The 26,978-nt window shown below is 57.5% G+C and overlaps 2 protein-coding genes across 2 annotated transcripts; both read left to right on the forward strand.

Moving 5' to 3' along the window:
• The first annotated feature begins 793 nt into the window (after nucleotides 1-793).
• Nucleotides 794-3,118, forward strand: EGR4 (early growth response 4). Its single transcript, XM_037401666.1, has 2 exons — nucleotides 794-932; nucleotides 1,270-3,118. The coding sequence occupies exons 1-2, from the start codon at nucleotides 794-796 to the stop codon at nucleotides 2,595-2,597; spliced, it is 1,467 nt and encodes a 488-aa protein (XP_037257563.1). The 3' UTR covers nucleotides 2,598-3,118.
• A 2,824-nt stretch (nucleotides 3,119-5,942) lies between these two features.
• On the forward strand, nucleotides 5,943-26,510 carry FBXO41 (F-box protein 41). Its single transcript, XM_037388102.1, has 13 exons — nucleotides 5,943-6,402; nucleotides 8,571-9,499; nucleotides 12,639-12,867; nucleotides 13,220-13,299; nucleotides 13,428-13,738; nucleotides 13,889-14,130; nucleotides 15,340-15,455; nucleotides 15,711-15,863; nucleotides 17,845-17,940; nucleotides 18,945-19,063; nucleotides 19,296-19,454; nucleotides 20,141-20,256; nucleotides 21,289-26,510. Exons 2-13 carry the CDS (start codon nucleotides 8,778-8,780, stop codon nucleotides 21,349-21,351), a joined length of 2,406 nt encoding a protein of 801 aa, XP_037243999.1. The 5' UTR covers nucleotides 5,943-6,402; nucleotides 8,571-8,777; the 3' UTR covers nucleotides 21,352-26,510.
• Nucleotides 26,511-26,978: the final 468 nt, after the last annotated feature.

Consider the following 26,978-nt stretch of genomic DNA (forward strand, 5'->3'; position numbering starts at 1 on the left):
CGCGGGGGGCTGCGGGCAGGATGGCAAGGGGTGCGGGGGGGTGCTGTGCACACACACACAGAGCAGCAGCCTCGGGGCCTGCAGCGGTTTCTTAAAAATATCGCGATTATTAGTTTAAAAGAGAAAGAAAAGGTGGGGGGAGAAAAACACAGAGGGAGAGAAAAGGGGGAGGGGAAGGGAGGGGGAGGGGGAGGGAGGGGGCAGCGCGTCACGGGAGAGATTTCCTTATTGGGACTCCCTAGCCTACATCCTGAGTCCATATATGGGCATTTACGTCACGGCAGCCTCACTGGGGACTCCAGAAATGGCTGCGGCGGAAGGTCGGAGCAGCCCCGCTGCAGATATAAAAGAGGCGGCGGGGAGGGAGAGCCGGGTGTCCGCACGGGTTGCCGCTGCTGCCTGCCTCTGCCTGCCCCCGCCTGCCCCCCGAGGCACAGCACCCCCCGGGGCACAGCACGCCCCGGATCGCTCCCGGCACCCAGCTCGAGCATCCCCCGGATTGCCCCAAGCACTCCGCAGCAGCCCCCGAACGGCCCCTGGCACCTACCCCGAGCATACCCCGGCTCAGTCTGGGTACCCCGAGCATCCCCCGGCTCAGTCCGGTACTCCGCAGCATCTCTCGGCTCGCCCCGAGCATCCCCCGGCTCAGCCCGGTACCCCGCAGCATCCTTCGGCTCGCCCCGAGCATCCCCCGGCTTAGTCTGGGTACCCCGCAGCATCCCCCGGCTCGCCCTGAGCATCCCCCAGCTCGCCCCAGCCCGGCCCCTCCACTCCGGCCGTGCCTCCAGGGAAGATGCTCAACGTTATGGATTTCTCCTGCCCGGACCCGCTTTACTCCAAGTACGAGGAGAGCTGCGAGATGAAAACCGGAGACCTGCAGGGCTTGGGGCAGCCTGAGCAGCAACTTCTGGCAGAGGCCGATTTCCTCGGAGGTAAGGGCGGGGGGGGAGCCGGGCGGGGATGGAGGACCCTGCTGGGAGTGATAGCTGCAGCCAGGAATTGGGCATCTCGCTCTCCTCTGCCCCCAGCCTGCTCCCAGCCCGTGGCTGTGGGTCCAACAGTCCCCCGTAGCCGAGGGAGAGGGTCCTGCCGGGAAAGGGAGGTGAAGCCCAGGGCTCCCTCTGCGGTCCCGGGGACACCGCTAGGATGGGGACTTCGCAGTGACGCAACATCAGCCTCCCGCTGTTCCCCTGTATCCCGCCCCCCCCACCCCCCAACAAGCCCTGCATCCCTTCATCCCTCTAACCACTGTCCCCTCTGTGTCCCCAGGTGAGCTGCTGGACACCCCGATGAGCGAGGGGGCAGTGGATTACCCCCTCCTGGGCAGCCAGCCCTCCCCTTCGCTCAGCTACACCGGCAGCTTCTTCATCAAGGCAGTGCCAGAGCATCCCCAGGACCAGGAATCCCTCTTCAACCTGATGTCAGGGATCCTGGGCATCTCCCCCTTCACCTCCTCTGAGGGCCACCAAAGGCACCTGGATGCTCTTTACCCCTGTCCCGAGGTGGCTCAGAGCCAGCTGGACCTTTACACTGCCTGCCAGCCTGAAATGAACGGATCCACCCAAACACCCTTCCCGGAGCAGGGCTACAGCAGCTTCCCCACGGCAGAGGGTACTCCACCCCTCCAGGCACAACCCACCTTAGGAAACACCTCGCAGTGCTTCTTCCAGCCCAAGCTCCTGGACAACAAGCAGGACATCAAGCTGCCCTCTGGTTCCCCACCCCTGGACAAGTTTAAAGCCTCCTGCACCCAGTGGGAGCCCATCACCCAGCATCAGGCCTACTTGCCCGCTGGCTACCATTCTCCTGAAGCCTTCCTGGCTGGGGAGAGTGGCCAGGGGCTGTTCCACCCGCTGGGTTCCAAGATGGAGAGCGTCTTGTCCATCAGCTGCCAGTCAGAGCTCGGCAGCCTGGCAGAGGATGCTGCCTGCTTTGGCACCCATCTGGGCTTTGGCTGCGAGCCAGAAAACTTCCCGGCCCATGGGGACTTTGCCGACACCAAGATCCACAACCTCGCTCCTCCATTAATGCCGGAGTTCAATGCTTCCATGGCCCAGCCCGAAGTCCTGCCGGGTCTGATGAGCTCTACCGAGCTCCTCCATCCTCACCCCTCACCCTCTGTCCCCACCACGGACTTTTTGGGCCACGCCACCTCTTCCTCCATCCCTCCCCTGCTGCCCACCAACCCTCCTGCCTTGGCTGAGCCCAAGAAGAAGACTCGCCGGACCAAGTGCTCTTCCAAATGCTTCTGCCCGAAACCCCATGAGAAGGCTTTCGCCTGCCCAGTGGAGAACTGTATCCGGAGCTTCGCCCGCTCGGATGAGCTCAACAGGCACCTCCGCATCCACACGGGCCACAAACCCTTCCAGTGCCGCATCTGCCTGAGGAACTTCAGCCGCAGCGACCACCTCACCACCCACATCCGCACCCACACTGGTGAGAAGCCCTTCTCCTGTGACACCTGCGGCCGCCGCTTTGCCAGGAGCGATGAGAAGAAACGCCACAGCAAGGTCCACCTGAAGCAGAAAGCCCGGACAGAGGAGAAGCTCAAAGGTTTGGGGTTCTTCTCAGTGGGTCTCTCCTTCGGGACACTGTGAAGCCACTGAACATTGGGAGACAGTGTTTCCCAAGGTCCCCTGAGCATCTCACGGGAGAGTCGGGGTGGGAATATCATTCTTCTGGGGTGGCCCCTGAGAAGATGACGACAGATCAGGCCATGCCGGGGAGGAGAGGGCCACACGGGAAGCAGAGGTGATGCTGTGGTGCTGGACTGCTCGCTGTGGAGGTGGGATGTGGCAGCTCTGGCCGCCTGGAGCCATCTCCAAACTGCAGGGACTGAGTCATTTTTATAGCTCCTGTTCCAAGGAGGGGAAAGAAAAAAACATGTACAGAAAGAAATCACCACTGAGGTGGGGTTTTTATATACCCAAACCCATGGACATCCTGCGTTTGTAGCAAGCTGACTGTGATTTCCCCTGCCAGCACTTTACACGATGCTCCCGACTGGTTATTTACCAGCCGGCACAGTCGGGGGCTGCGGCTGCACCGGTCCTTTCTCCCGAAGGAGAGAGATGCTGCCAGGCTTTGGCAGCTGGTGTGTAACGGTCCCTTTGGAAAGGTGATGTCATTATTATTATTATGATTATTATGATGATGATGATGATTATGATTATTATTATTATTATTATTTTCCTGTTTGTAAAAAGAAAAAGCCTCTATCGGGAATATTAGAAAATTGTGTCTATTTTTCTAATTAAAAATTTGAGCTTATCTAAGACCATGCTGGGGTTGCTCTCTGCCTTTCAATCCCGTGTAGCAGCCAACACCAGGAGTATTTCTGTTTGTGTTTTTGACCTCTAGCTGCCACGGATGGGGAAAAAGGTGCTTAAATAATGAGCAGGGAGAGAAAAATCAATCAGTGCAGCAAGGGGGTTGGCGATCCTCCTCCTGAGCATCCCCAAATCCCCAGGATGGGTGGCTCATTCTGGGAGAAGGGTCTTGTCCTGGGACAGAGCAGGGAAGGGACACCTTCTACAAAAAGATGGATATTGCTCTGGGTTTATTCCAATGAGGCCAAGCCCTGGAAGGATCTGCCCTACTTGGATCCAGAGCTGTGGGGCCCACTGTGGGGACCCTGAAACTTAGCCCAGAGCCCCCACCCTCGGCTCCTGGTCCCCCATGGGGTGCAGATGCCTGGCATGCCCTCGGGCAAGCTTCACCCACAAGAAATGGGGTGAATTACAGCCCTGCTCCTCATTTTCAACCTGGCACATGCCCAGGGCGGGAGATCCAGGCACCATGAGGCAGAGGCAGCCAGGCAGGATACAGCCCCCTGCAAAGCCGAGGGGGGTTGTTTGCTTCCCTCCCTTTTGGTGATTTGAATGGTTGAGAAATGCCACTTCCCTTCTCCTGGGAACAACCAGTGGCCAGACGGCTCTGGAGAAGATGTTGCAGCCTAGAAGGTGCCACCAATAGCAGAGCCTCCCTCCTCTGGTGGTTAAAAATCAGTTAAAACCATACAACCCCAAAATCTCATCCTTCTGATAGGAGATGCTTGCTTGAATGGGGCTCACTGATCTTTGGTTTTAATTAATCAGGAGGAGAAGGTGCCTGTGGGAACAAGGGAGCTGGGCAGTGGGGATGGGCTGTCATATCCCTGGCTCAGGTCTCGGCAGCTGTCATCGATGCTTGGGCATTTTGGGGATGATCGGCCTTTTCTTGCAGAGGGAGAAACTGAGGCAGGAAAGGGGCACGGTTGCATGTCTGCTCTCTCTGACAGATTTTTCCCCCTCCACCTTGGAGAGCCTTGGAGAGAGGCGATATGTCCCCCAACCATGTTATGGAGGAAAGGGAGGGTCTCCCTACCTCACCCCCTCATGTCCGCCAGCCCTTTGCTGGCATGTGGACTGAAGCATCCCAGGGCTAAACCCCAGTTATACCACTATCCCGGGAAAATCTACTGCCCCACACCGAGCTTGCTATGGGGTGGGAGGACCGCGTGGAGTTGGGTGGAAAGCTGGGCAGGGGACACGGGGTCCCCAAGGGCTGCTAGCAGAGATGGGATGAGGGAAGGAGCCAGAAGGAAACCTGTTGAGAGTGAAATCCTAAATGACTCCTTGGACCTGTTCCTAAGAGCTCAAACCTCTGATGGTACCCAAGGGTGCTCGTGTCCCTCAGGTGAGCACCCAGCAGCCCCAAGCACTGCTGGCCCCAGCAGCTGAACTATCCCATGTGTGTGGGAGCCAGATCCTGAGCAAGGACCACTCTGTGGGATGCAGATGACCCCAAGCACCAGAAAAAAAACCCACAGCTTTTCCAGGGGGACACCCCAGATATCATTAACAAGGAGCTCAGCACCCGTGTTTCCTTTGGAAAGAGCCATCTTTTGGGCACCTTTCAGTGGGACGTCAGCTCTCACCGGGCAGTAAACAGCCCTGCTTTCCCCTGCGCCGCTGGCCATGCATGATGCATGAGATCTTTATTAATACCCCTCTGAAAGTGCATCTATTATTGATGCTGAGCCTGAAAGCTCTGCGGAGACACCCGGGCTCGAGCCTTCACCCTCTGCTCCCCGGGCCACCACTGCCAAGCGAAGAGAGCACCTACCACAGCAGCTGGGTGCAGCTGCTTCTGGGGTGGGATGGGACTGAGCACGTTTATAGGAGGGGAGGATCAGTGGCACCCCAAACCCCAGGGCTACACTGGGGTGGGGACTTCTCCCAGGCCAGCAGCATCCTGGGCCAAATGCTGCCGTCTGCCCCCATGTCCCCATCAGAGACAAGAAAACATGTCAGTGCTGGATGGCTTTGACACTGGGGACTGAGCTGAGGGGCTCGGGGACCACATCAGGGCCAAGGCAGGGACCAAGCCAGGGTGCTCGAAGACTGGATCAGGACCCAGCCAGCACCAAGCCAAGGTACTCAGGGACCAGAACAGGATCAAGCCAGGGTGCTCAGGGATCAGATCAGGACTAAGCCAGGGACCAAACCAGGATTAATCGGGACCCAATCAGGACCAAGCCAGGGTGCTCAGGGAACGTCTCAGGACCAAGCCTGGGTCCTTGCAACCGTGGGTCTAGCCCAGTATGGGGAAGGATAGCGCAGGTGCCCAGGCTCAGCCACATACCCCATGCCAGCTGCTCTCCTGGCAGGGATGCTCTGGGATGATCCCAGCCAGGAGCCTGCCAGGGCCAGGGACTGCGCAGGGTGGGCTCGGGGGGCAGGGGGGCTGCAGGATGAGGCCGGCGGGCTGCCGCATGGCAGCAAGGCCCGGCGGAGGACCCGCGGTGTTCGTGGGGAGACAGGCAGAGGGAGCTGTGAAGGAGGAAAGCGGCAGAGAGAAGCAGTCCGGGCTCAGGCTGCAAAGGAGGAGGAGGCGGCTGCTAGCGCTTGCCCTCCCTCTTTCCATCCCTCCATCCCTCCCTCCCTCTCCCCTGCCTTCACCATGCATAGTCCCCCCTGAGCCCTGCAGCGCTCGGGGACCCTCCGTCCCCAGGGTGCCCAGCAGCCTTCACCCTCCCACCGCCCCACCAGGGCCTTCAGCCTCTGCTTCCTTCCTCCTCCTTCTACTCCTACTCCTCCTCCTCCTCCCATAGCCACCACCCTCCCTCCTTCCCCAGGGCCTGGCTGGCATGGAGGTGCTGGCTGCAGGGAGCCGGATGCTTCCCGCGGCTCTTGCCTCCTCCTTGGGCTGCATCCCTCCTGCCCAGCATCCTTCCTCCCCGACAAAGCCCTGAGCCGCTCAGCAGCCGCCTCCTTTGTGCACGGGAGCGAGTGTGCGTGCTCTGTCCCCCCAGCCCGGAGCCCCCCCGGTTCCTTGCCCGGTGGTTTGCCAGTGGGGAAGCCGGAGAGATGCTGCCCTCGCCGGAGGATCCAAACGCGGGAGGTCGGCGGCCAGAAGCAGGTATGGGGAGAAGCGGGATGCTGCGCTGGGGGCGGGGGCTTGTCCCCAGGCTGCTGCTCGCCCAGGGGCTCCGGTGAGCAAAGGGGACGCAGCAGGGACAAAGCCACTGCCAGAAGGTGAGGAGGGACCCGCTGCTCCTTGCGCCAGGTGCTGGGGGGCTAGGTGAACCCCGGCTTTTCATGCCCTCCTCCCACAAGCCCCCTGTGAGTCCTCCCCAGCCACTCTCACCCACCGCGGGGCCCCCACCCCGCTGCAGCCTCAGCCAGGGATGGATGGGGACCAGCAGGCACACGGCACCAGCAGCATCTGCCACCCTAGCAGCATCCACCACCGCCACCCCTCTTCTCCATCCCCCCTTCCCTCTTCAAACAGGCAGTGGAGCTGCCTGCTGGTAATTTTTTTTTAATTATTTTTTTTTATTATTTTTTTGGGAGGGGGGAAGGAAAAATGTTAAACAATGCGAAGAAAGGATCCATGATGAATCGCAGGTAGTGGCACTGAAACAGCCCAGGGATGGATTTCACCGGCTGCTGCAGTCTCCCGGCGGCCAGGAGCATTTCCCGGCTCCGGATGCCTGTGGGTTTTATTAGTGTGGCCACCGTAGTAATGACTCCACTAATAATTTCCTTAAATCCTGGTCATTGCTGGGTGGGTGGGAGGAGAGGAGAGGTTTTGTGGTCAGGGTAGGACCTGCCCAGGATGGGGACTGGGCGATGTGTGTATTCGGACCCGCCTGGGCCAGATCCTGCCTTGGCTTATGGATAAGAAATACAGACTGAGGCTGATCGGGTACCCCAGGAGACATGGGCAGCGATCCAGGCCTGAGGGATCAGCGGCATGATGCTGTGGCCACATCCCTACGGTGGAAAAGCGCTTTCTCATCCCATCGGCAGCAGCCGAAGTTGCCAGCTGTGCTTTGTGTTCACCAGGTTTCATCCAAGCTGGCACCGGTGGTCGCCCAGGTGGGGTTGATGTGCAAGGGTGCATTTTGTAACGACCTCAAAACACCGCCAGGCAGTTCCAGAAATCCTCCCAGTCACACCTGATATATATTTTTTGCATGGATTTCTTGCCTTTACTGATTTTTCCCTAAGAAATGGTTTCCCAAACCTCATGACCTGGTTGTGCCCTCCGAGAGGGATGCTGAGCCATGGGGGATGCTGCCCTGGGGATGAGCGTGGATGGAGGGCTCAGTGCTGGTTTAGTGCTCACCAAGGCTGGTGGTTACGGGGCGCAGGGGGCCTCAGAGGGGTTTAGGGTGGTGGGAAGAGCCCTCTGTGAGGTATTGCAGAGGGATGAGCAAGGGATGCTCCCACCCATGGGTGCCCTCAGTGCTTTGGGGTGAAAGCATTGCAGCAATGTACCCTGACGCCTGCTCGTGCCTCACAGGCTGGAGACCATGGTGACCTCCCAGGCTGGATTTTTGCTGGCTTATCCCATTTCACAAGGGTGGGATTCCCAGCCCCCTGTGATGTCATGCGTGATAAAACCAGATCCTCATGGGGACCCTCCCTTGCCTGGCCACGGGACATCATGCATCAGACAGCGTAGGGGTCCCACAGCCCCAGAAGGGGACACTATTGAGACGTAACTCTTGGACATGAATCCTGCTGTGAGGCTGCATGGGCTGATCTAGTAGGAGTGGGTCATCCTTTGCTTGGAGAAGGTGGCTCCCAGCAACCCAGATACTGTGCCTGGGTTGTCCCCTGGAGACCCCTGGCACTGCAGAGGCTCGTTGCCTGGTGGTTGGGTAAGAAAGCACATGGGTCACCCTTCTGTGGCAAGCTCAGGGCACATGGGGAGAGACTGCCCATGGGTTGTCCACCTTCATGATGGCTGTGCTCCCAAATGCTTGTGCACCTTCCCAAGGCGGGGGGACCTTCCCAATGGTTATGGATCTTCCTAAGGGCTGCACACCTTTCCAAGTGTTGTGGATCCTCCCAAGGGCTGTGGAGCTTCCCAAAGGTTGTGGATCCTCCCAATGGTTGTGCACATTCCCATGGACTGTGCAACTTCCTGAGCATTGTGCACCCTCCCAAGGGTCGTGCATCAGTGAGAGGAGCACAGGATGGTAGGATGGAGGCAGAAAGGGGACAAAGAAGAAGGATCAAGGAGGGACTTTTGGGGACCCACTGTCCCTATATCACTAACCCCCCTATCTCTTCCAGTGCCTGGCACCGGCCGATGTTGACATACCCCCCAGAATTGCCGGAGCCCCCACTTCCATCCCAGATCTCTCACCCCGCCATGCCCCAGTGGAGCCACGGCCCCACCTCCCGGGGCTCCCCAACCCATTCTGCCTGCCACCAGTCCATCCATCCCGCGCCATGAGCGGGGCTGTGCGGTTCCCCTGCATTGGGGCACATAGCTGAGGGATGGCCTCGCTGGACCTGCCCTACCGATGTCCGCGGTGTGGGGAGCACAAGCGCTTCCGCAGCCTCTCCTCGCTGCGGGCGCACCTGGAGTACAACCACACCTATGAGACTCTCTACGTCCTCTCCAAGACCAACAGCATCTGCGATGCTGCCGTCTTCCCCCTGGCCACCGATGGGGCCCTTCTGACACCAGCCGCCCGGCGGGACTACTTTGAGAGCACCTCCTTCCAAGGCAAGGACCAACGCTTCTCCTGCGACCTTGTCCCCGCTGAGGAGCTGGAGCCGGCCCCATCCTCCTCCCCCTCACCCCGCTATGTCCACGAGATTGAGATCCCACTGACAGAGATCTTCACCCGGGGAAAAGCCGTGGCACCAGCCCCCACACCGCCAGCCACTATGGACGCGGCCTATGAGGAAGGCTTGGCCCGCCTGAAGATCCGCGCCTTTGAGAAGCTGGAGGTGGACAAGAGGCTGGAGAAGCTGACGGAGGAGGTGGAGCAGAAGATTGCCTCTCAGGTGGGCCGGCTCCAGGTGGAGCTGGACCGCAAGAGCTCAGAGCTGGAGAAGGCTAAGCAGGAAAGCCTGCGGCTCAGCCGGGAGAAGCAGGAGCTAGAGGACCGGGCATCTGAACTGTCCCGCCAGGTGGACGTCAGTGTGGAGATGCTGGCCTCCCTCAAGCAGGACCTGGTGCAGAAGGAGCAGGAGCTCACCCGCAAGCAACAGTGAGTCCTTTGCCCCCTCTCCCAGCTGCAGGGTGGGGGGAAATTGGTCCCTGGTGGTGAGCCCTGATGAGTCCAACACCACCACCAAACCCTCAGATGAAGTGCTAGGGGACAATCCCCTTGGCAATGCCCAATGGCATCATCTTGCATCAGGTTTTGCATCTTCTCCCAGACCTTGTCCCAGAGCCACCGGTGCCCCCCAGGATGTGATCAAGCTGGGGATGCACATGGCCATCGTGCTGTCCTGCCAAGGGAAGTGGTGGTGACCATGTTCTAGAACCCATCTCTAGTACCAAAGAGTGTCCCCCCAACACCAGGGCTGGGCTCCACAGCCGCATTGGCCAGCCCTATACAACCTGAGCCATCCCCTCAACCTGTCCATGGTCATAAATATGAGGGAGGCTACCTTGACCATGCCTGATTCCAGATTTTTCTCCCAGAAGGAGGGGGGATAGCCCAAGCAGTATGACCTCCATTTGCTGTTGGGATTGTGGCACTGTCATCTTCATTTTCATCCTATGTTCCCCACTCAACAACCCCTTCCCACCCCAGTGCTACTCCCAAGTTTCCCTCCAGTCAAGCACTGGGACATTTTGCCCATCAGTGTTGCTCAAGCAAACTAGACCTTGATCCTCAGGAGTTTCTTAGCAAAGCTGGAGGTCACCACAGGGTCCAGAAAGTCAGTGAGGAGAGGTTACTGGGGGACAGTCATGGCTGGGCTGAGCTGGGAGCACTGGTGGGACTCCTCAAGGGCTTGTCTTGATCCCCACCATTCTCAGCAAGTTCATTAATGCTTTTGACTCCAAAATGACTGTGGCTCAAAAATGAGGGTCACAGGATTTGCTGGTGGGGGTGATGGTCCTGGGGTGAGGAGTGGGATGATGCTGGAGCTGGGTAAGGGCAACACCTCTTGGTTTGGATGCATGCATATGGGACAGGCAATGGTGAGGATTGCGGGCTGCCATCAGCTGCCTCCTGGGCATCTTGGGGGTGCGTGGTGGCAGGATGAGGGCCCCCAGACTGGAGCAGAGCCTGGAGACATGTAAGACAGGGCAGAGAGGGTGACCATCGGGTCAAACATGTCTTGTTCGGCCCATGGTGGAGCTTGCACACTGCTACCACCTAAGAACTTGATTTTACACCCCAAAACTACCTCCTGACCTTTTCCTTAGAGAAACCCTCCTGCTTCTTCACTGTCCCCATCAGTCCTCAAACTCCTCCAGCCAGAGTGACAAAATCACTTGCCAGGTTGAAGACAGAGCAATGAACAGGGATGTGTTTTTCTTAGATGTGGGGAAATCATTGGAAATCATTTTCCTCAGCAAATCCAGTTTCACCCTTCCTCAAGAGCAGGGGTCCTCAAACTACGGCCCGCAGGCCAGATACGGCCCCCAGGGTCCTCAATCCGGCCCCCGGTATTTACAGACACCCCCCCCCCCGCCGGGGGTTGGGGGGGGAAACCAAGCAGCCGCAGATGACTGCCTGCCACTGCATCCGCGCGCCGGCCCCCTGGTTAAAAAGTTTGAGGACCCCTGCTCAAGAGCAAAACATTGCCCGAGACATTTTCCAGCCCTGCCAGCCCCACCACCATGAGGCCGTTGTCTCCATGGGGGGGCTTATTTGCTTCTGGGTTCCGTTTGCTTTGCCGGGGGTGTTTTTCCACCCAGTCCATGAAGATGAGAGAGATGCAGATGATAACCACCAGCATCACCTTACACTCACTGTGCCAGCACCCCATTTGCCTTCCAAATCTCCTGGGGCCTCTCGCCAGGAGCCTTCCCAAATCGTTACTGGGGAGCTCCCACTCTCACTCTGCAAATGACAGGTTGGGAGGCAATTAATTGGTAATTAAATGGCAATTAATAATCAGCAATGGGTATTATGTCGCTAAGGGCTGCCCCCTCCCTTTCCTTCATGCTCCTGTGCAGATCGGTGTGGCTGGGTGTGCGCAGTCGGGTGTGCACAGTTGGGTGTGCACATGACAGACATGCAGAGCTGTGTTGTGCATCTGCAGGGGTTCACGGATGCTGATGGAACGTGTGAGAGTGGTTGTGCCTGTGCGTGTGTGCACCATCAACCGTGCTAGTGTGCACGCAACCAACTGTAGGTGTGTCTGGGGGTGTATGCTCATGATGCTGCCGGTACTTGTGTGCCAGTTGTCTCTGGCTATGCGTGTGTGTCAGGGTGAACATCTGCATTTGTGTTTTCATGGTGTTTGTGCATGTAAGGGTGGCTTGTGCATGTGCGTGTGGTGCACTTGGGGGTGCGCACGACAGCTCCGTGTGTGTGTATACCTGGGTGCACACATGTGCGTTCATGTGGCACATTTTCAGGGGTGTGATGGCTACACATGTTTTCGGCACGTGTGTTTGCAGGGGTGCGAAGGCCACATGTGTTTTTGGGATGTGTGTGCCTGCAGGGGTGTGATGGCTGCATGTGCCCATGTTTTTGGGAAGTAGATGAGGTCAGTGGGTGGGTGCGTGCCTGGGTGCACGCGTGTGCAGGGCAAAATGGGGCCGCCTTGGGTCACTGGCATGGTCCATCCCAAAGCAGGCCACATTTTGGGGATAACATCTCAGTGCCTCAGCAGGGCAAACCCTGCCCATTCACAGGCTTGAAGCTCCCGAGCACCTGCTAATTAATATGTTAACGAAGGAGCCAGGGCCCTGCAGCCACTGGGCTTGACTTGGTATGGGGCTCAGCAGGGTTTAAGGACTTCAGGCTGCCCTTAGGATCTTTAAGTCTGCCCCGAATGAGGCAGGGTACCACTGCCATCCTCCTCCATCATCCCGCTGTACCATCATCATCATCATCCTCCCTCTTCTCCATCATGCTCAGGCATCACTGATGCCAGTCCTGGCAGTGATATACAGCCCAGCAAAGGTGCTGGGGATGTCGTCTCCCCCAAAACAAGGTGCTGACACCCACTCTGCATGTTGGGAGCATCCCTTGGCCACTGCTCTGCCCTGAACTATGCCGAGGAGCCATCTGGGCTGATCATCCCAGATCAGGCTGGTGATGGGAATGGTCTGGATGTGCACAAGCATCCTGGACCCCCAGCTTGCAGAAAGGGATGGAGGTGCTTAACAGGGGCAGGTGGGAAGTGATTGGAGTGTCACCTGCTGGTCCCTCCACGTAGGGAGGTGCTGCAGATCGACCAGTTCCTGAAGGAGACAGCCGCCCGTGAGGCCAACGCCAAGGTCCGCCTCCAACACTTCATCGAGGAGCTGCTGGACCGGGCAGACCGGGCCGAGAAGCAGCTCCAGATCATCAGCAGCAGCTGTGGCACCACCCCAAATGGCAGCTTGGGACGCTGTGGCACGCCGGGGGCCAAGGCTGCCGGCCGACTGGTACCTCCGCGAGCACAGGCACGAGCACCCCAACAGCTTTGGGCATGCACCCATGTGGCATCTCTGATGGTTGCAAAGGGTTCAGCGGGGAGGTGTAGGGCCCCGCATCTTGTTCCTGTGTGGGGAAATGGATAATCCTGGGTGGGGGGATCCCAAAAAGAAGTTGCTTTTTGGTGGGTCTGTGTTTCCATGGCAAGTGTGGGCAAGGCATTGGCATGATGCTGGAGATGCTCTCTGCATCCCACTTGGGTGTGGCCTCACTCCAAAACGCAGCTGGCACTGGGTGGGTTATCGGGGTCACCTTCCCCAGCTGCACAGCCCACATTTTGGGTTTTGCCACGTTGGCTTCTCTTGTTCCATCTCCCCACAGAGAGACCGGCACCCGGGGCCAGGGGCGGCCGTGCATGGTCCTTACGGCATATCCAACCAGCGCTCCTCCTCCAGCACCGGGTGAGTCCCCTCTCCGTGCTGTCCATTGGGGATTTTAGTGGGATGCTCATTTTTTGGTGGGCAAAGGGCTGATGAGAAGGAGACGCACACCCCGTCAAGCACTGAGGTTGGACATCCTTGTCCCCTAGGGCCTCAAGCCGGGCAAAAGCTGTGTCACAGAGCTCGGGCTGCTATGACAGTGACAGTGCAGAGCCGTGCCCCACCGATGACACCGCCGACGGGCATCCCTACCCAGCGCGGGATGGCACCCGGGGCTCAGGGCTGCGCCGGCAAGCCATCCAAAACTGGCACCGCCGGCCCTACCGCAACAGCACTGAGGGCGAGGAGGGTGACGTCTCCGATGTGGGCTCCCGCACCACCGAGTCGGAGGCCGAGGGCTGGGAGCCGGAGGCACCTGGATCCGCTGGATCCCGACCTGCCGGCAGCTGCCGGCTGACAGGTGAGATGGCACCTGGCTCTTCTGGTGGGGTGGGAGGGTGGGGAGGCTGGGAGGTGGGGGATGGGATGGCTCCTGGGCTCTGCGGGGAGCATTCCTTCCCCTCCTGTCTTCCCCGGCCACCAGTGGCAACTGACAGTGCGTGTCCCACAGCCAGGACCGAGGGGGCCGGGGGCAAGGGGGTCCGTCTGGACAGGGGCAGCCCAGGCCACTCCAGCGAGGTGATCAGCCCTGAGATCCTCAAGATGCGGGCGGCTCTTTTCTGCATCTTCACCTACCTGGACACAAAGACCCTGCTGCGGGCGGCTGAGGTGTGCAAGGACTGGAAGTTCGTGGCCCGGCACCCGGCTGTGTGGACACGGGTTCTGTTGGAGAATGCCAGGGTGTCCTCCAAGGTACCGGGGATGGGGGTGGCACCACTAGGGGTGACAGCTTTCTTCCAGAAAGGTGAAAATGCACAAGCATCTCACTTGTGTGGATTGTCATAGAATCATAGAATTGCTTAGGTCGGCAAAGATCTTTAAGATCATTGAGTCCAAGTGTTAACCCAGCACTGCCAAGGCCACCACTGAACCATGTCCCCAGGCACCACAGCCACATGGTTTTTGAACACCCCCAGGGATGATGACACCCCCGTCCCCGGGCAGCCTGTGCCAGCGCCTGCCAGCCCTCTCGGTGCAGAATGTTCCCTCACACCCAATCTCACCCTCCCCTGGCGCAACGTGAGGCCGTTTGCTCTCGTCCTGTCGCTGGTTCCTGGGGAGCAGAGACCGACCCCCCTGGCTACAGCCTCCTGCCAGGCCGTTGCAGAGCCACCGGGTCCCCCCCAGCCCCCTTCTCTCCAGGCTGACCCCCCCGCCCCCCCAGGCTGGTGCCCCAGCCCCTGCCCCAGTCCCTGCCCGGCTCTGGACACGCTCCAGCCCCTCAGTGTCTGTCTGGCCGTGAGGGGCCCAACGCTGAGCCCAGGCCCCGCGGGGCGGCCCCACCAGTGCCCAGGGCAGGGGGACGGGCGCTGCCCCGGCCCTGCCGGCCACACCGTTTCGGACACCGGCCGGGACGCTGCTGGCCTCCTGGGCCACCTGGGCACGCTGGGGGCTCATGCCCAGCCGCTGCCGCCCAGCCCCCCCGGGCCCTGTCCCGCCGGGCAGTTCCCAGCCCCCTGCCCCCAGCCCGCAGCTGCCGGGGGCTGGTGTGACCCAGGGGCAGGGCCCGGCACTCGGCCCTGGGGACCCCCACACCACCGGCCCCGGCCCCTCGGCCCGGCCTGCCCGGAGCCTCTGGAATGTCACGCCATTATGGCCATGGGAACACAGGTGCTCACAGCTGCGGGCACGGGTGGCTGGATGCGTTACACTTTGCATGTGCGTGTTTGTGGGTGTGAGCTCACGTGCACACATTGTCAAGTGCTTTTGTGGTGACACTTGTGATTTTGTTGCACACACTCCTGTGTGACCTCATATGTGCATTTTCACATATTTATGGGAGGGGAGGTATGCAGAAATGCATATGTGTGTGCACAGATCTGCCCAAAAAGAGCTGAGTATGGGTGGCACGGGGCATGCTGAGGGTGTCCCCCTCAGTGATGGTCACTCCTGTCCCTCCAGTTCCTGGCCATGTTGTCTCAGTGGTGCACCCAGATGCATTCCCTCACCCTCCAAAACCTCAAGCCACGCCAGCGAGGGAAGAAGGAGAGCAAGGAGGACTACATGAAGAGCACGCGGTGAGTCCCCGCATCCCGGGCACCCTCCCACAGCAGGAGCTGCTGGTCCTCAGAGATGACAATGCTCCATGACCCCCAATGTCCTGTTTCCACTGATGGACATTCATCGCACACCAGCTCCTGCTGTGGATTTTGGGCATCCTGGAGCCACAGATCCCCATGGGACATGTCACCTTCCTGGGGTGACCCCAGGGCAGCCATAAGGGAGTGTGAGCGTGGGTGCCCATGCCTGACCCTGCTTCCATCCCCCGGCAGGGGCTGCCTGGAAGCTGGGCTGGAGTCCCTGCTGAAGGCAACAGGCAGCAACCTGCTCATCCTCCGCATCTCGCACTGCCCCAACGTGCTGACGGACCGCTCGCTCTGGCTTGCCAGCTGCTACTGCCGGGCCCTGCAGGCTGTCACATACCGGTAAGGATGGCCACCAGCATCCCCACCTTGCCCATGGGGACCATGGGGTTCCCTGGCTGGGAGAAGGCTGGGAACATCCATGGGATGTGCTGGAACTCCTCTGATGCCCATCCCCATTCCCTGTCAGAACACAGTCCATCCAGCCAGATGCAAAGGATCCACCTTTCCATGTCCCCAGCCCAAGCAGCAACCCCAGTATCCAGTGTCCCCAGTGCAAGGTGTCCTTGCAGCTCTCATCCTCTACTGGCCTGTTCCCATGCAGATATTTCCCTTCCAGCTCTATTCCCATCGTTCTGATACCGATCTCATCCCAGCTGGAGGTGTGACCAGGGTCTTGATATGGGGACACTGTTTTATGTTAGAGAAGGGTGAAGAAGAGGTGCACCAACACCGGGGCCCAGTGAGGTCCCACGTGACTGTCATGCCCTGATGAAGCTTTCTAATGGGGAGAAGAGACCTCAGGATCCCTCTGCCCTGAGAGGGAGGAACAGCTGTGCCATGGGACCGCTAAGACCCAACTGGGAGACCTAGCTGAAGGTCAAGGACACATGATGGTGTAGGTTCTGGAGGAGGCCACAGGTCCTGGAGGAGATCACTGGCTGCTCCTTGGTTTTGGCCACCTTCTGAAGAGGCTCTGCCTCCTGTGGAGACAGGATTTACCTTTCCTACATACTCAAAGAGGATGATTCTTCCTCTGCTGCACCCTGCAGATGACCATTTCAGCCTTGGTGGCCATTTCACCTGCATCCCATGGGTGTCCCCATCCAGCCCAGGATGGAGTCCTTCAGGTGGGAAAGCACACCCAGCTGGGTCCTCTGTTGTGGACCAAGTGAGCTTAGGCATGGCTCTGATCTGGGGATCCTACACCATGAGGCAGCCCAATGCTGCTAGGTTTAACCCAAAGACTCCTCCATTGACCCTTCCAAGGGTGTTACAGCAAGCCCAAGTGCTCCTGGTGCGTTGCTAACCTGTGACTCTGACTCATGCTCTAATTAACCCGCCACACTCGCAAGGGGCTCTTGGCAGACTTCTTCAGTGGAGATGTGTGAAACACTGACAGTAACACACATCACTTATTTTTAGGCTTGCCTGAAGTTTTGAAGTAGGTAATTTAGAGTGAGGAAGCACGGCCTCAGTCTTCAGGAGGCAGCCTGGTGCAGTGAAAAGGCCAGGGTCCTCTGTTTGGTCTGGTGGCATCACAACATCTCTTCTCCATTGACTTGGTGCTGGGAGCTGATGGCATTAGCGAAAGCTCCTCTGAACCAGCAGCACAAATGCCAGGTGGGTGGGCAGTGTGACTCGTGACAAACCTCCACCATGCCCCTGCATGAATCCAGCAGCATTCCATGAGGACTTACCTCCCAAAACACCAAGGAGGAGCCCACAACAGTGACATGTGGCCAACAGCCACCTACAGTTGTGGTGGCACAATTGCAGAGCTGGTACAAAGGCCATGGAGAAGACGCTGCCCTTGGCTGGAAGTTACCACCCATCAGCTGAAAGGTCCTTACCTGGCATCTTCCCCAGGCTGGGCAGGTGGCAGGTGAAACCAATCCAGTGGGATCTGCAGGGATGTTGTATTTGCTCTGCAAGGGTACACGGCCTGGCAATCTCAGTTCAATCACTTGCCACCTTTGCATCTGGAAGACTTCTGCCTTCACCTCCAACCTCACCTTCAACCACCAACCTCACCTTCAGCCTTGCTTCATCTTCAGTCTCACTTTCAACCTCACCTTCTTCCATTTTTCTTGACATTGCACATCCGTAGGCACAACTCCAAATAGAAATGCCTTCAGCCTACCTGCATGGGTTGGTGTTGGGACCGTCTGTTTCATGGACAGGTGGTGGGTTATCAGTAATGACCAGATTTGTCTGCACCCCGAGGTGCAGAGAGATGTAGTGGCATGGAGGCTGCTGACATAGCCCCCGGGGTGGCATCACTGCTGCTGGGGGCCACCACATGTCCTCTGTGTTGTTCCAGGAGCTCTACGGACCCCGTGGGTCATGAAGTCATCTGGGCCCTTGGAGCAGGTTGCAGGGACATCATCTCCCTCCAGGTCGCACCTCTGCATCCGTGGTAAGAATCATGTCAGGATGAGTGTGAGGGGCACCACTGGGCTGGAAAGAAATTGAGTGCCAGATCCAGATTTGCTTGGGGAGTGGGGAGGTCTTTGTGGGATGAGGCTGGTTTGAGAGACCAGGAGCTTAGCCCCATCTCTCCCTGTGAAGGCTGGGAGCTGTTGGGTGTAGGCACGTATGGGCCGAGTGAGGAATGTTTCCAGGGAGGCTGCTAACACCAGAGATGAAAGAGGAGCCGTGATGGGTCTGGTAGGCGACACTGAACATCAAAGGCTTGTCTGAGCTCCTCACTGCTCATACAACAGCAGCCGTGAAGGGCCTGGATGTTTTTAAAAGGATGTTGAGTCGCTGCTTAGGGAGATGACTGCAGATGCTCTTGCTTTGGAAAAGCATTCTGGGGGCGTGAAGGTGCTGGTGGATCTCCGCCCCACAATGTCAGGGTGCTCAGGAGTTCGTGGCTCACAGAGCAGGTCACCTGGCTCCTCACCTCCGTGCCATGGGGCTGCCTCCTGGGCATTTCTTCTTGTCCTGGGATGTTTGTTGCAATGTCATGTCCCTTGTCAGCCTAGATCAAGATGTACAGAGGGGGATGTCTCTTAGGAAGAGAAGATGTCAAGTCCCTGATGACTCGTTTCATCCCTGGGGGAAACACCATATGGCGTGTAGGGTTCTCCACCTGAGCCAGAGGTGCAGGCTCCTGCTGCTGATTTGATCACTGCAAGTAACAGAGTTCAGGGCCTGATTCAGACCTCCAGAGGTGGAGGGTTTGGGGCAGAGGGACTCAGAATGCATGAACGTGCTCTGTCCTGATTGCAGCAGAGCCCAGGGTGGTTGCTCAGATGGAGACACGTGCTCTGAAGACACCTCCTTACAGTGTCATGACCCCCAGGCTGGTGAGGTGGGAAATGTCCCCATCCCACGCCACTTGCAGGAGTGTTCATGGGGTGAGGGGCCAAGCTTTTCTGCCAGCCCTCCCCAGCTCTTTCTTCTTCATCTCCCCAGCCAGCAGCCGACACGTTTCAGCAACCGCTGCCTTCAGATGATCGGCCGGTGCTGGCCGCACCTGCGGGCACTGGGCGTCGGAGGGGCAGGCTGCGGCGTCCAGGGACTGGCATCCTTAGGTAGGCAGCTCTCCTCGGATGGGACAGGGAGAAGGGGACCTTGCTGGAGGCAGGGTATACCCCTAGGAGGTGCCCTATGGGGAGCATCTCAATGGAGAAGCCCCCACCCCAAGGACCATGGGTGCACCCTGCCCCTCCTTGCTGCCACCCATCCCTCCTACCACCCCTTTCCCATCGGCTGTCCTTATCTCTTCCCTGTGGGGCATTGATGGCAGGTGCTCTGTCCTTCCAGCCCGAAACTGCATGCGGCTTCAGGTCCTGGAGCTGGACCACGTGGCAGAGATCAACCAGGAGGTTGCAGCAGAGGTGTGTCGAGAGGGGCTGAAGGGACTGGAGATGCTGGTACTGACATCCACTCCGGTCACCCCCAAAGCCCTGCTGCACTTCAACAGTGAGTAGCAATGCATTCCATCGTCCATTGGCCATAAGGCCACCAAATATTCAGATCCATGAACCAGACCCTGCCTTCCAGCCGCTCCCACAGGAACCCACTGCCAATACTGGAAGGTGCTGGGAGCTCTGTGGTGGAAGGTTTCTAAGAGGGGATCCAACAGCACCCTGCCAAGGATGGGTTAAGAAGAGCTGATCTTGCCTTGGGCCATAGGGAGGATGGAGACACTCCTTCCATGCTCCCCTGCTGTGTAATCGAGGTCTCAATGTCTGTGGCACAGCTGAGTTTGGGGTCACGTCATTTGCCAGAACAGGAGCTCCTGGGGGAAAGAGGTCTGCAGCCAGCTGGAGGGTCTATTTGAAGTGCTGTTCCTGGTGGTCGTGGCACATGGGACTGTGGTTGGACTTGCAGGGAACCCATCCCTCTGGGTAGAAGCCTAAGGGTTTCCCAAGGAAAAGGCAGGACTGCTGATTTGGGATAGGACAATCAGAGATCATCACATAAACCATCATCCTCCCTACAGAGGTCTTGGTCACCAAAAGCAGGCCTCCTCCATCTTCAGGGTGAGGTATCCCCAAATGCCTAAGGCCTTGAGGAGCACTGGGTGGGTGTTAGGCTCCATGCCAGCTGTGGGGAGTCTGCCTGCCCCCAGGTATGGAGAAGCCAGAAGGTATCTCTGCCCCCAGGTGTGTGCCGGAACCTCAAGTCCATCGTCGTGCAGGTAGGCATCGTAGACTATTTCAAGGAACCCCACAGCCCTGAAGCCAAGAAGATGTTTGAAGAAATGGTGAACAAACTCCAGGTATGCCAGTCCCAGAGGTAACCCATGTGTCACCAGCCCCACGTCCCTGTGGAGTTTGGGGAGAAATTCTTGTCCACTGCTGTAGTCCCTCAGTAGAGAATATTTTAGCTCACTAGGGACATCCTGAAGGCTCTCTCCCCTTCAGACACACATGCCCCAGAGGCTAAACCAATATCTAACATGCTGTAATTCCTTCCCATTGCTTCAACCAGGACTTTCTTCCCTGTGGGTCTGTTCTCCAGGGACAGAAAAGGGCTGTTGCCTCCCTCACAGGGCAACTTACTTGCTGAACTCTGTGAAGTGACTTAAAGTCCACCCATGAAAGCAGAAATAGGGTTAATTTTAGTTAAAGCTGAGTTGCAGACGTTGCTTGGCTTGTGGTGCTCATCAGGGCTTGGGCAGTCCTTGATCTGTTCCCGGTCTCCAAGGCAGATGTCTCCATCTGCGTCCAAGGGGAGAAATAGATGTCTCCATTTCACTTTATCCTACTTTTAACTTCATCCTGCAGCAGGTTGGGCTCCCATCGGGTTGTAAGGTGAAACTCTGATGAGATGCAGAGCAGGACGTGGGGATGGAGACCCACCAGTGCAGTCAGATGGGGTCAGTGAGATTCCTGCTCCACCACCAAGACCTAACATGGGAATAACAACAGGCAGCGAGACCCACCCACAACCACCCCAGGCTGGGGGGCACCTTCAGACACAAGCCCTTTTGGAGGGGCTCTCCTTGTGTGGCTGCCCACCACCACGCTGTGCAAATCCCATGTGTTGATGTTGTCTGCCCCAAACTACTACCGTGCCCTGGAAACTGTGGTTTTAACTGAACAGAAACCAAATCCAGAGCTGACTTCAAGGGCATGGAACTAGGAAGTGTTGAGCCAGTCCTGCAAGGAAGCCAAGGAGGGTTGGGACCAGGGTGGACCCCTTCCCATGGCAGGGATTTGAGATGTTCTCCCCTCTCCCTCACCCACCCCATGGGGCAGTGGGACGGCTGGGTCCAACCCACCAACCCCACTCTCTGCTCCTTTTCCAGGCCCTGAGGAAGAGACCCGGCTTCTCCAAGATTTTACACATCAAAGTGGAAGGAGGCTGTTAGACCTTCAGGGAACCACAAAGCACATTCCCTCCTCTGCCCGGTGGAGCCCAAGGCCCCGTGAAACCAAACCCACTGTCCGCTGCTCACCCGCTGCCGGACCTGGAGCATGGAGACACCGGCTCATGCACAAAGAAACCCCAAAACTCTTGCAGGCCTTAGTGACTGGCAGCCAGCGCTTGTCCCCGGTGCCAGCTTGCGGGCGAGAAGGTGCTACTTAAGGAAATTTTTTGGCTGCCCAAAGAGGCAGGGCTACGCTCTTCCCTGGGAGGGAAAATGGCTTCAACATCCCCCCACCCCCACTGTGGCTGCTTATTGCCAAGGATCCTTGTTTGGGGAATGTCTTTTTCTTCAAACATTGTTTCTGGGGGAGTAGGGGTTGGCCTTTTGATGGCATGGGAGCTGAGGATGGCTCAGCCCATCCCCATGGGCTTCATGCAGACCGCTGGGCTTGGCGCCGCTGTGTCACAGCTGGACCATCCCATCCTCTCCGTGGGATGTTGGAGGTGGGAAGGGGACATTCCTCCAGAGGAAACAGCGCCTAGCATTCTGGCACGGTTTCGGCTCATTTTCATTTCATTTGTTGAACAGAGGGACACCTAAACCTGGGTAAATACTGCCCAGAAACCAGCAGCCACGACAGCACAAGCCTGGATGGCAGAGCTGCATCTCGGGGGCTGTAAGAGCCAGAGGACACCAGGAGAGTTGATCGCTCTTCCAGACGTCTCCAGCCTCACCTCCTCTCCACCCAAACCTTCCTGCCAAGGCAATAAACCATCTCCAAAATCCTCATCCACCAGGAAACATGGGTCATGCTTCTGTCTCCCCCACCATCCCTCAGAGCAAGTTGCCCCATGTGGAGAGAGTGACTGGCATGGGACACCTACATTTGCCATCTCATCGCCTTCTTGAGCAACTTGGAGAAACCCTGGCCAAAATGTCCTGAAATCCAAAGCTGCTGGTGAAAGCACCAACCCAGCTGCCCTGGTAGAACCCTTATCTATGGCCACGGCTGGTTTTTAATTCTGCTTTTTTCTTCTGTCTGTCTTCTGCCTGCAAGGACATCATAGCCCCTAAAACACCCTTCTTTTTCCAAAGGAAAAGGCCTTTGAAAGGCATCCAGCAGGGTCAGGCATCTCCATTCTCCACCCTGGGGAGAAGGTGCCAGGAGGTGCCCACACCATGGGGGACACCCATCACAGACAGCACTGCCAGCAGCAGGGACACACCAGCCTTAACGGCAGCCCCCTGCCACCTCCAGCCCCACCCAGGCGTGCTTGGACCCAACGTGCTGAGCTGAGAGGAGCCAACTGGGAAAAGCAGATCTAGGCAGTTTGTCCTCTTCTCTGGACCTTCGTCAGAGGTTTTGGTGCATGTTGGCCAGCACAGCCATGAGGAGACAGCCCTTCCCATGGCATCTCCCCTTCCTTCAGCCCTTCCGGGGGTTGATGGGCTGCCATGGAGCATCCCCCCTGGAGAGAGAAGGCCACAGACCCATCCTGGTGCCATCTTCCTCACCTACGACACGAGAGCTGCAGACCTCAGCCGATGGCTCCCAGCATGCCAGCAGCCCGTGGGGACCCTGACAGAAAATAAAATTGATTCCAAATCGCTGAAGCTGGCGGTGGGCCAGAGGCAGCTCCTGGGTCTCCAGCCCCAGAAAGCACCTCAGGAGACCATTTCATCCACCCCTCATCCCGTCTGTGCTGTCTCCTCTGAAACACGGTAGGGTTTTTTGGCCATAACCCCTGGGCTGAAGCACCTCCGTTCCCCCACTGACTGCAGCTTTCCAGGAGGAGGCTGCTCCCTGTATGCACAAAATGTGGGACCCCAAAAAAAAAAGCCTGTGAGAAACTACCACGTCCCACCATGCCCCCATGGGCAGCACTGGATGAGCTCTCTGGCACCAGGGGTGAGCTCGCTGCCATGCCCACCACGGGTTTACCTCCGCCACGGGGAGGCTGGGACACATGTAATCCAGGGGCAAGAGGAGCAAGGGATGCCCCAACCAGCAAAAAAACCCCACCCAGCAAAGCCACAACCCACTGGGGACCACCCAGCCCCATCCCACGAGCGTGGTCCCAGCAGATATGTCACCATTCCAAACAGTGCAGAGACTTGCAAAATTCCTTTAAAAAAAAAAAAAAAAAGAAGGAAAAAAAAAAGTAAGTATTTATTTCTATAAAGAAGGAGAGAAAAAAAAGATTTTAAAGGAAAATTATATACTCAGCATGTTTATACACTCTATGCTTAAAGACTATTGTGTTGGAGAGTCATGTCTGAAGACTGAAGGTGGCTGCTCCAGATTTGCTGCATGTGCCTGGCCCCTCACCCAGCTCTTCCGGGTCACGGGGACGGTGAGGATGAGGTGATGGAAAGCAGGGGGAGATGCTGAGGACTCATGGAGAAACCTTCTGTGCTCGCCTTTGAGGCCGGAGTGGCTGCTGGTGCTGTCGGTGGCATGGAGCATGGGTGGGTCTGTGACATCCCCTTCCTCCCACCGCCGTGAGGGTTTCGTAAGTCATGACAGGACAACCTCACCTGAATTTGGTGCTTTGGGATGTCACCGAGACCAGACCAAACCATCTGCCTCCCCTTGGGGCATTCCCAAGAAGTCCAATTTCTGGCTTAGCAAAGCCACGTTTTTACAAAAATCCTGTGATGACACAAGACCTTGAGCAGGTTCGAGGATTAGAAGATGGAAAGTGAGGGGGGTTTCCCCATTTTTCCTGGGTTTGGATGAGTTCCTTTCTCCTGCTCCTCCTCTTTCTCCTCCTCAGCTGGGGATGATGGTGGCTGGCACTGTGGCACAGGCTTGGTGGTAACGAGAGCCCTGCGTCTCCCTGGCTCTCCCGGTGGCTCCTAATTGGCCAGGTTGTTCATGGCAACAAGCTCATTAACGGCTCCGTATCCCTTCCACTGCGAAGTCATATTGATGGTTTCCCTGCTGCTTTCCCTCCCCATCCCGCTGGCACATGGCCCCGTTGGCTTCCCCACAAACCCCCATCACGCACCCCCATCCCTACGGGATGCTCAGGCCATAGGATTCACCACATCGGCCGTGGGGTTTCAACCCGATTTCCTCTGATAATGGAGATGTGCAGAAATACCAAAGCCCCTGGGAACGCCTTGAAATCACACAATGTATTTGGGTGCTGGTAGGGAAGGGACTGCTGCAGCATGAGCTCAACCCCATACTAGACCCTAGAGAAGCCCCAGAGGGGCTCTGCGATGACAATCCTCAGCAAAAGCCAGGGCACAGCCACCTGACCCAGGGTCAGCATCAGCGGCAAGCTTTTACTCAGAGGTCATGGTGGTGGCCAGATCTGGCAGGGGCTGGATGGATAGTGCTGCCAGTTCCTGCCACAGCTGGCTCCCACAGGACCAGTTTTGGGGAGATTTATTCCTTTTCTAGGGGATTTGCCCAAAATTTCCCCATGGCCAGCGCTCACGGCATTCCCCTTCACTTGAATTTGGCTGCTGGTCAGGGATCTGAAGAGGAACACCACCAGCAAAACCCGCTCGGGGGCCAAATTTATCCCAAATCCCTGATTTTCTGTTTCATTATGTATTGGATTTTGCTCGACATCCATCGCTCTGAGCCCCCAGGAGCTGGGGATGCTCCGGGGACCAGCTGCCTCCTCCTGCTTTCATCCCCACGCCCCCAGTCTGGGGGGGGTCAAGGGGTGTAAGGGCCTGAGGCAAATGGGAACCCCAGGCTGGTGCTGTCCAAGGAGGTTTTTTAAACCTCTTTATCAAGCAAAGGCAAGAAAAACATACACCACCTCTTGCCGGGGTGTCGTGGCCCCAGCTGCCACCCAAGGCACAGTCATGGCTGGGTCTTGGACAGCTCGTTTGAATCCTCCAAAAGGCTCTGAATTTGGTAAAAACAGAACAAAAACCAGAAAAAGGAAAAGTGTTGATAAAGGCTCTTGAAGCAGTTGACAAACGTTTTCTCTCAGCATTTAGAGGAGCCCCCACCGCAGGAGAGAGCGCATCGCTTCAGCCTCTCATTTTGGGTTAAAAATCAGCAGGTTGGGGTGGAGCAAAAGTATTTGGGAATCGGTGCCAAAAAAAACCCAAAAAAAATACAAACCCAAACCAGGGAGCGGGTTGATTTCAGCAGCTGGAGGCAGTGTGCTGTGACCAAAGCACCGCGCGGTGTTGTTGCGAGGTGAGCAGTGGCGAAGCACCACCTTCCCCATCGGGGGAGGCAAAATAATCCCCGCAGTGGTTGCAAGCGCCCCTCCTGCCCCGAGGAAAAGCCGCTGCACGTCCTTCCCCAGTGTGCAGCAGCAAGAAGAGGAGGGAAAACTGCCCGAAAGCAGGAAAAATTTTCTAATCCAGCCTCGGGATTGAGCTCTGTGGAGTCGGGGTGGGGAGGAAGAATGAAGCAGGTGCGATGGTGCAGGGGGGTGGGATGGCTTTTGGGAAGCGAGCACAGTGATGCACACTTGCTTAGAGATAATCAGAGGATGCACTCCCCATGGGGAGAGAAAAAAAAAAAAAAATATATATATATATACAGGAATTGCAATCGTTTCCCTCAAGCGCTTCCCAGCAGTGTTTGCTTGGGTACAAGCTCAGCCCCAGTGGGCAATTTCCAAGGGGCCCTGTACAGCAACCTCCCCCCTCCCAAAAGGTAGCCAGTTTGCCTCCTAAGTTATTTTTTTAAATCTATATAAATTTAGGTCTATTTTAGTCTTTTGCAGCGATGTGCCAGTGTCTGGAAGAACCAAACACCCCTTTCCCCTCCCCCTCCCCGCCCCAGCCCCACAGTCCCTTGATGCTAAAGCAGGTCCTCAACGCTCCACCTGCCGGAGGAGGACGCTGCCCTGGAGGAGGGGGAAGCAGCGGGGTGGGGGTGCAGCCCGAGCTGGGGGTCAGGGGGAGGCTCCGGGTGCTTTTGTCGGCAGCAGGGTCCAACGGTGGCCGGGGAGAGCGGGCGAGGCAGGAGCTGCTGCCCATCGGCCGTGGGAGACTGTGTTTTTAGCACTTTGGTTGGTACTATCACCTGTAGACGCACTTTGATGTTGTTGCTTTGAAACTTTGCCGAGTGTAAACAATGTGTATTTAAAGAATTACAAACAAACAAACAAACCCCCAAGGTGTGTAAAGAGCTATTTTATGATTCAGTGTTGAATAAAGACTCTTGAGATTCAGGTGGGGTTTTCACTCCCCCGGGGACCACGCTAAACCCAGGCCAGTGCCGGCCAGCTCCAGCATGAAACCAGTGAGACCAGGTGCTTTTTGGGGCTTACTGGGAACACCCCTTTCTCCTACCCCCCTCTCCCTGCAGGCAGAGGGGTCTTGGTTGGGGCAGCCCCACAGGGCACTGGGCCAAAGCAGGGGACAGGGACAGCATATAGGGCACAAACATCGCCAGATTAGCTAGGGGGCAAAAAAATCTATTTCTGAATGGTCCTGGGAAGGAAAGGAAAAGAAAAAAGGGGGTGAATTTCTAGTGGAGAGGCCTGGCAGCTGGAGGATTCCCAGTTCCCTGTTTACAACCAAGCAGTTAGGAATCGGTTTTACAGGTTGGAGATTATCAGAGCAAGAGCTGGAAACCAGCTCCCCACCTGGCTGGGGAGGGCAGGGTGGCCCTGGGTGCAGGGAGGTGGGACCTGGCT

The sequence above is a fragment of the Falco rusticolus genome, chromosome 1, assembly GCF_015220075.1.
Source record: "Falco rusticolus isolate bFalRus1 chromosome 1, bFalRus1.pri, whole genome shotgun sequence".
NCBI lineage: Eukaryota > Metazoa > Chordata > Aves > Falconiformes > Falconidae > Falco > Falco rusticolus.

What these genes read in the sequence shown, in the direction of transcription:
- EGR4 (XM_037401666.1), top strand. Translation starts at nt 794, where the DNA reads ATGCTCAACGTTATGGATTTCTCCTGCCCGGACCCGCTTTACTCCAAG. An exon ending in AGAGGCCGATTTCCTCGGAG is followed by an intron (nt 933 to 1,269) that starts GTAAGGGCGGGG and finishes CTGTGTCCCCAG; the next exon opens with GTGAGCTGCTGGACACCCCG.
- FBXO41 (XM_037388102.1), top strand. Translation starts at nt 8,778, where the DNA reads ATGGCCTCGCTGGACCTGCCCTACCGATGTCCGCGGTGTGGGGAGCAC. An exon ending in GACTACATGAAGAGCACGCG is followed by an intron (nt 15,456 to 15,710) that starts GTGAGTCCCCGC and finishes ATCCCCCGGCAG; the next exon opens with GGGCTGCCTGGAAGCTGGGC. An exon ending in AGCCCTGCTGCACTTCAACA is followed by an intron (nt 19,455 to 20,140) that starts GTGAGTAGCAAT and finishes CTCTGCCCCCAG; the next exon opens with GTGTGTGCCGGAACCTCAAG.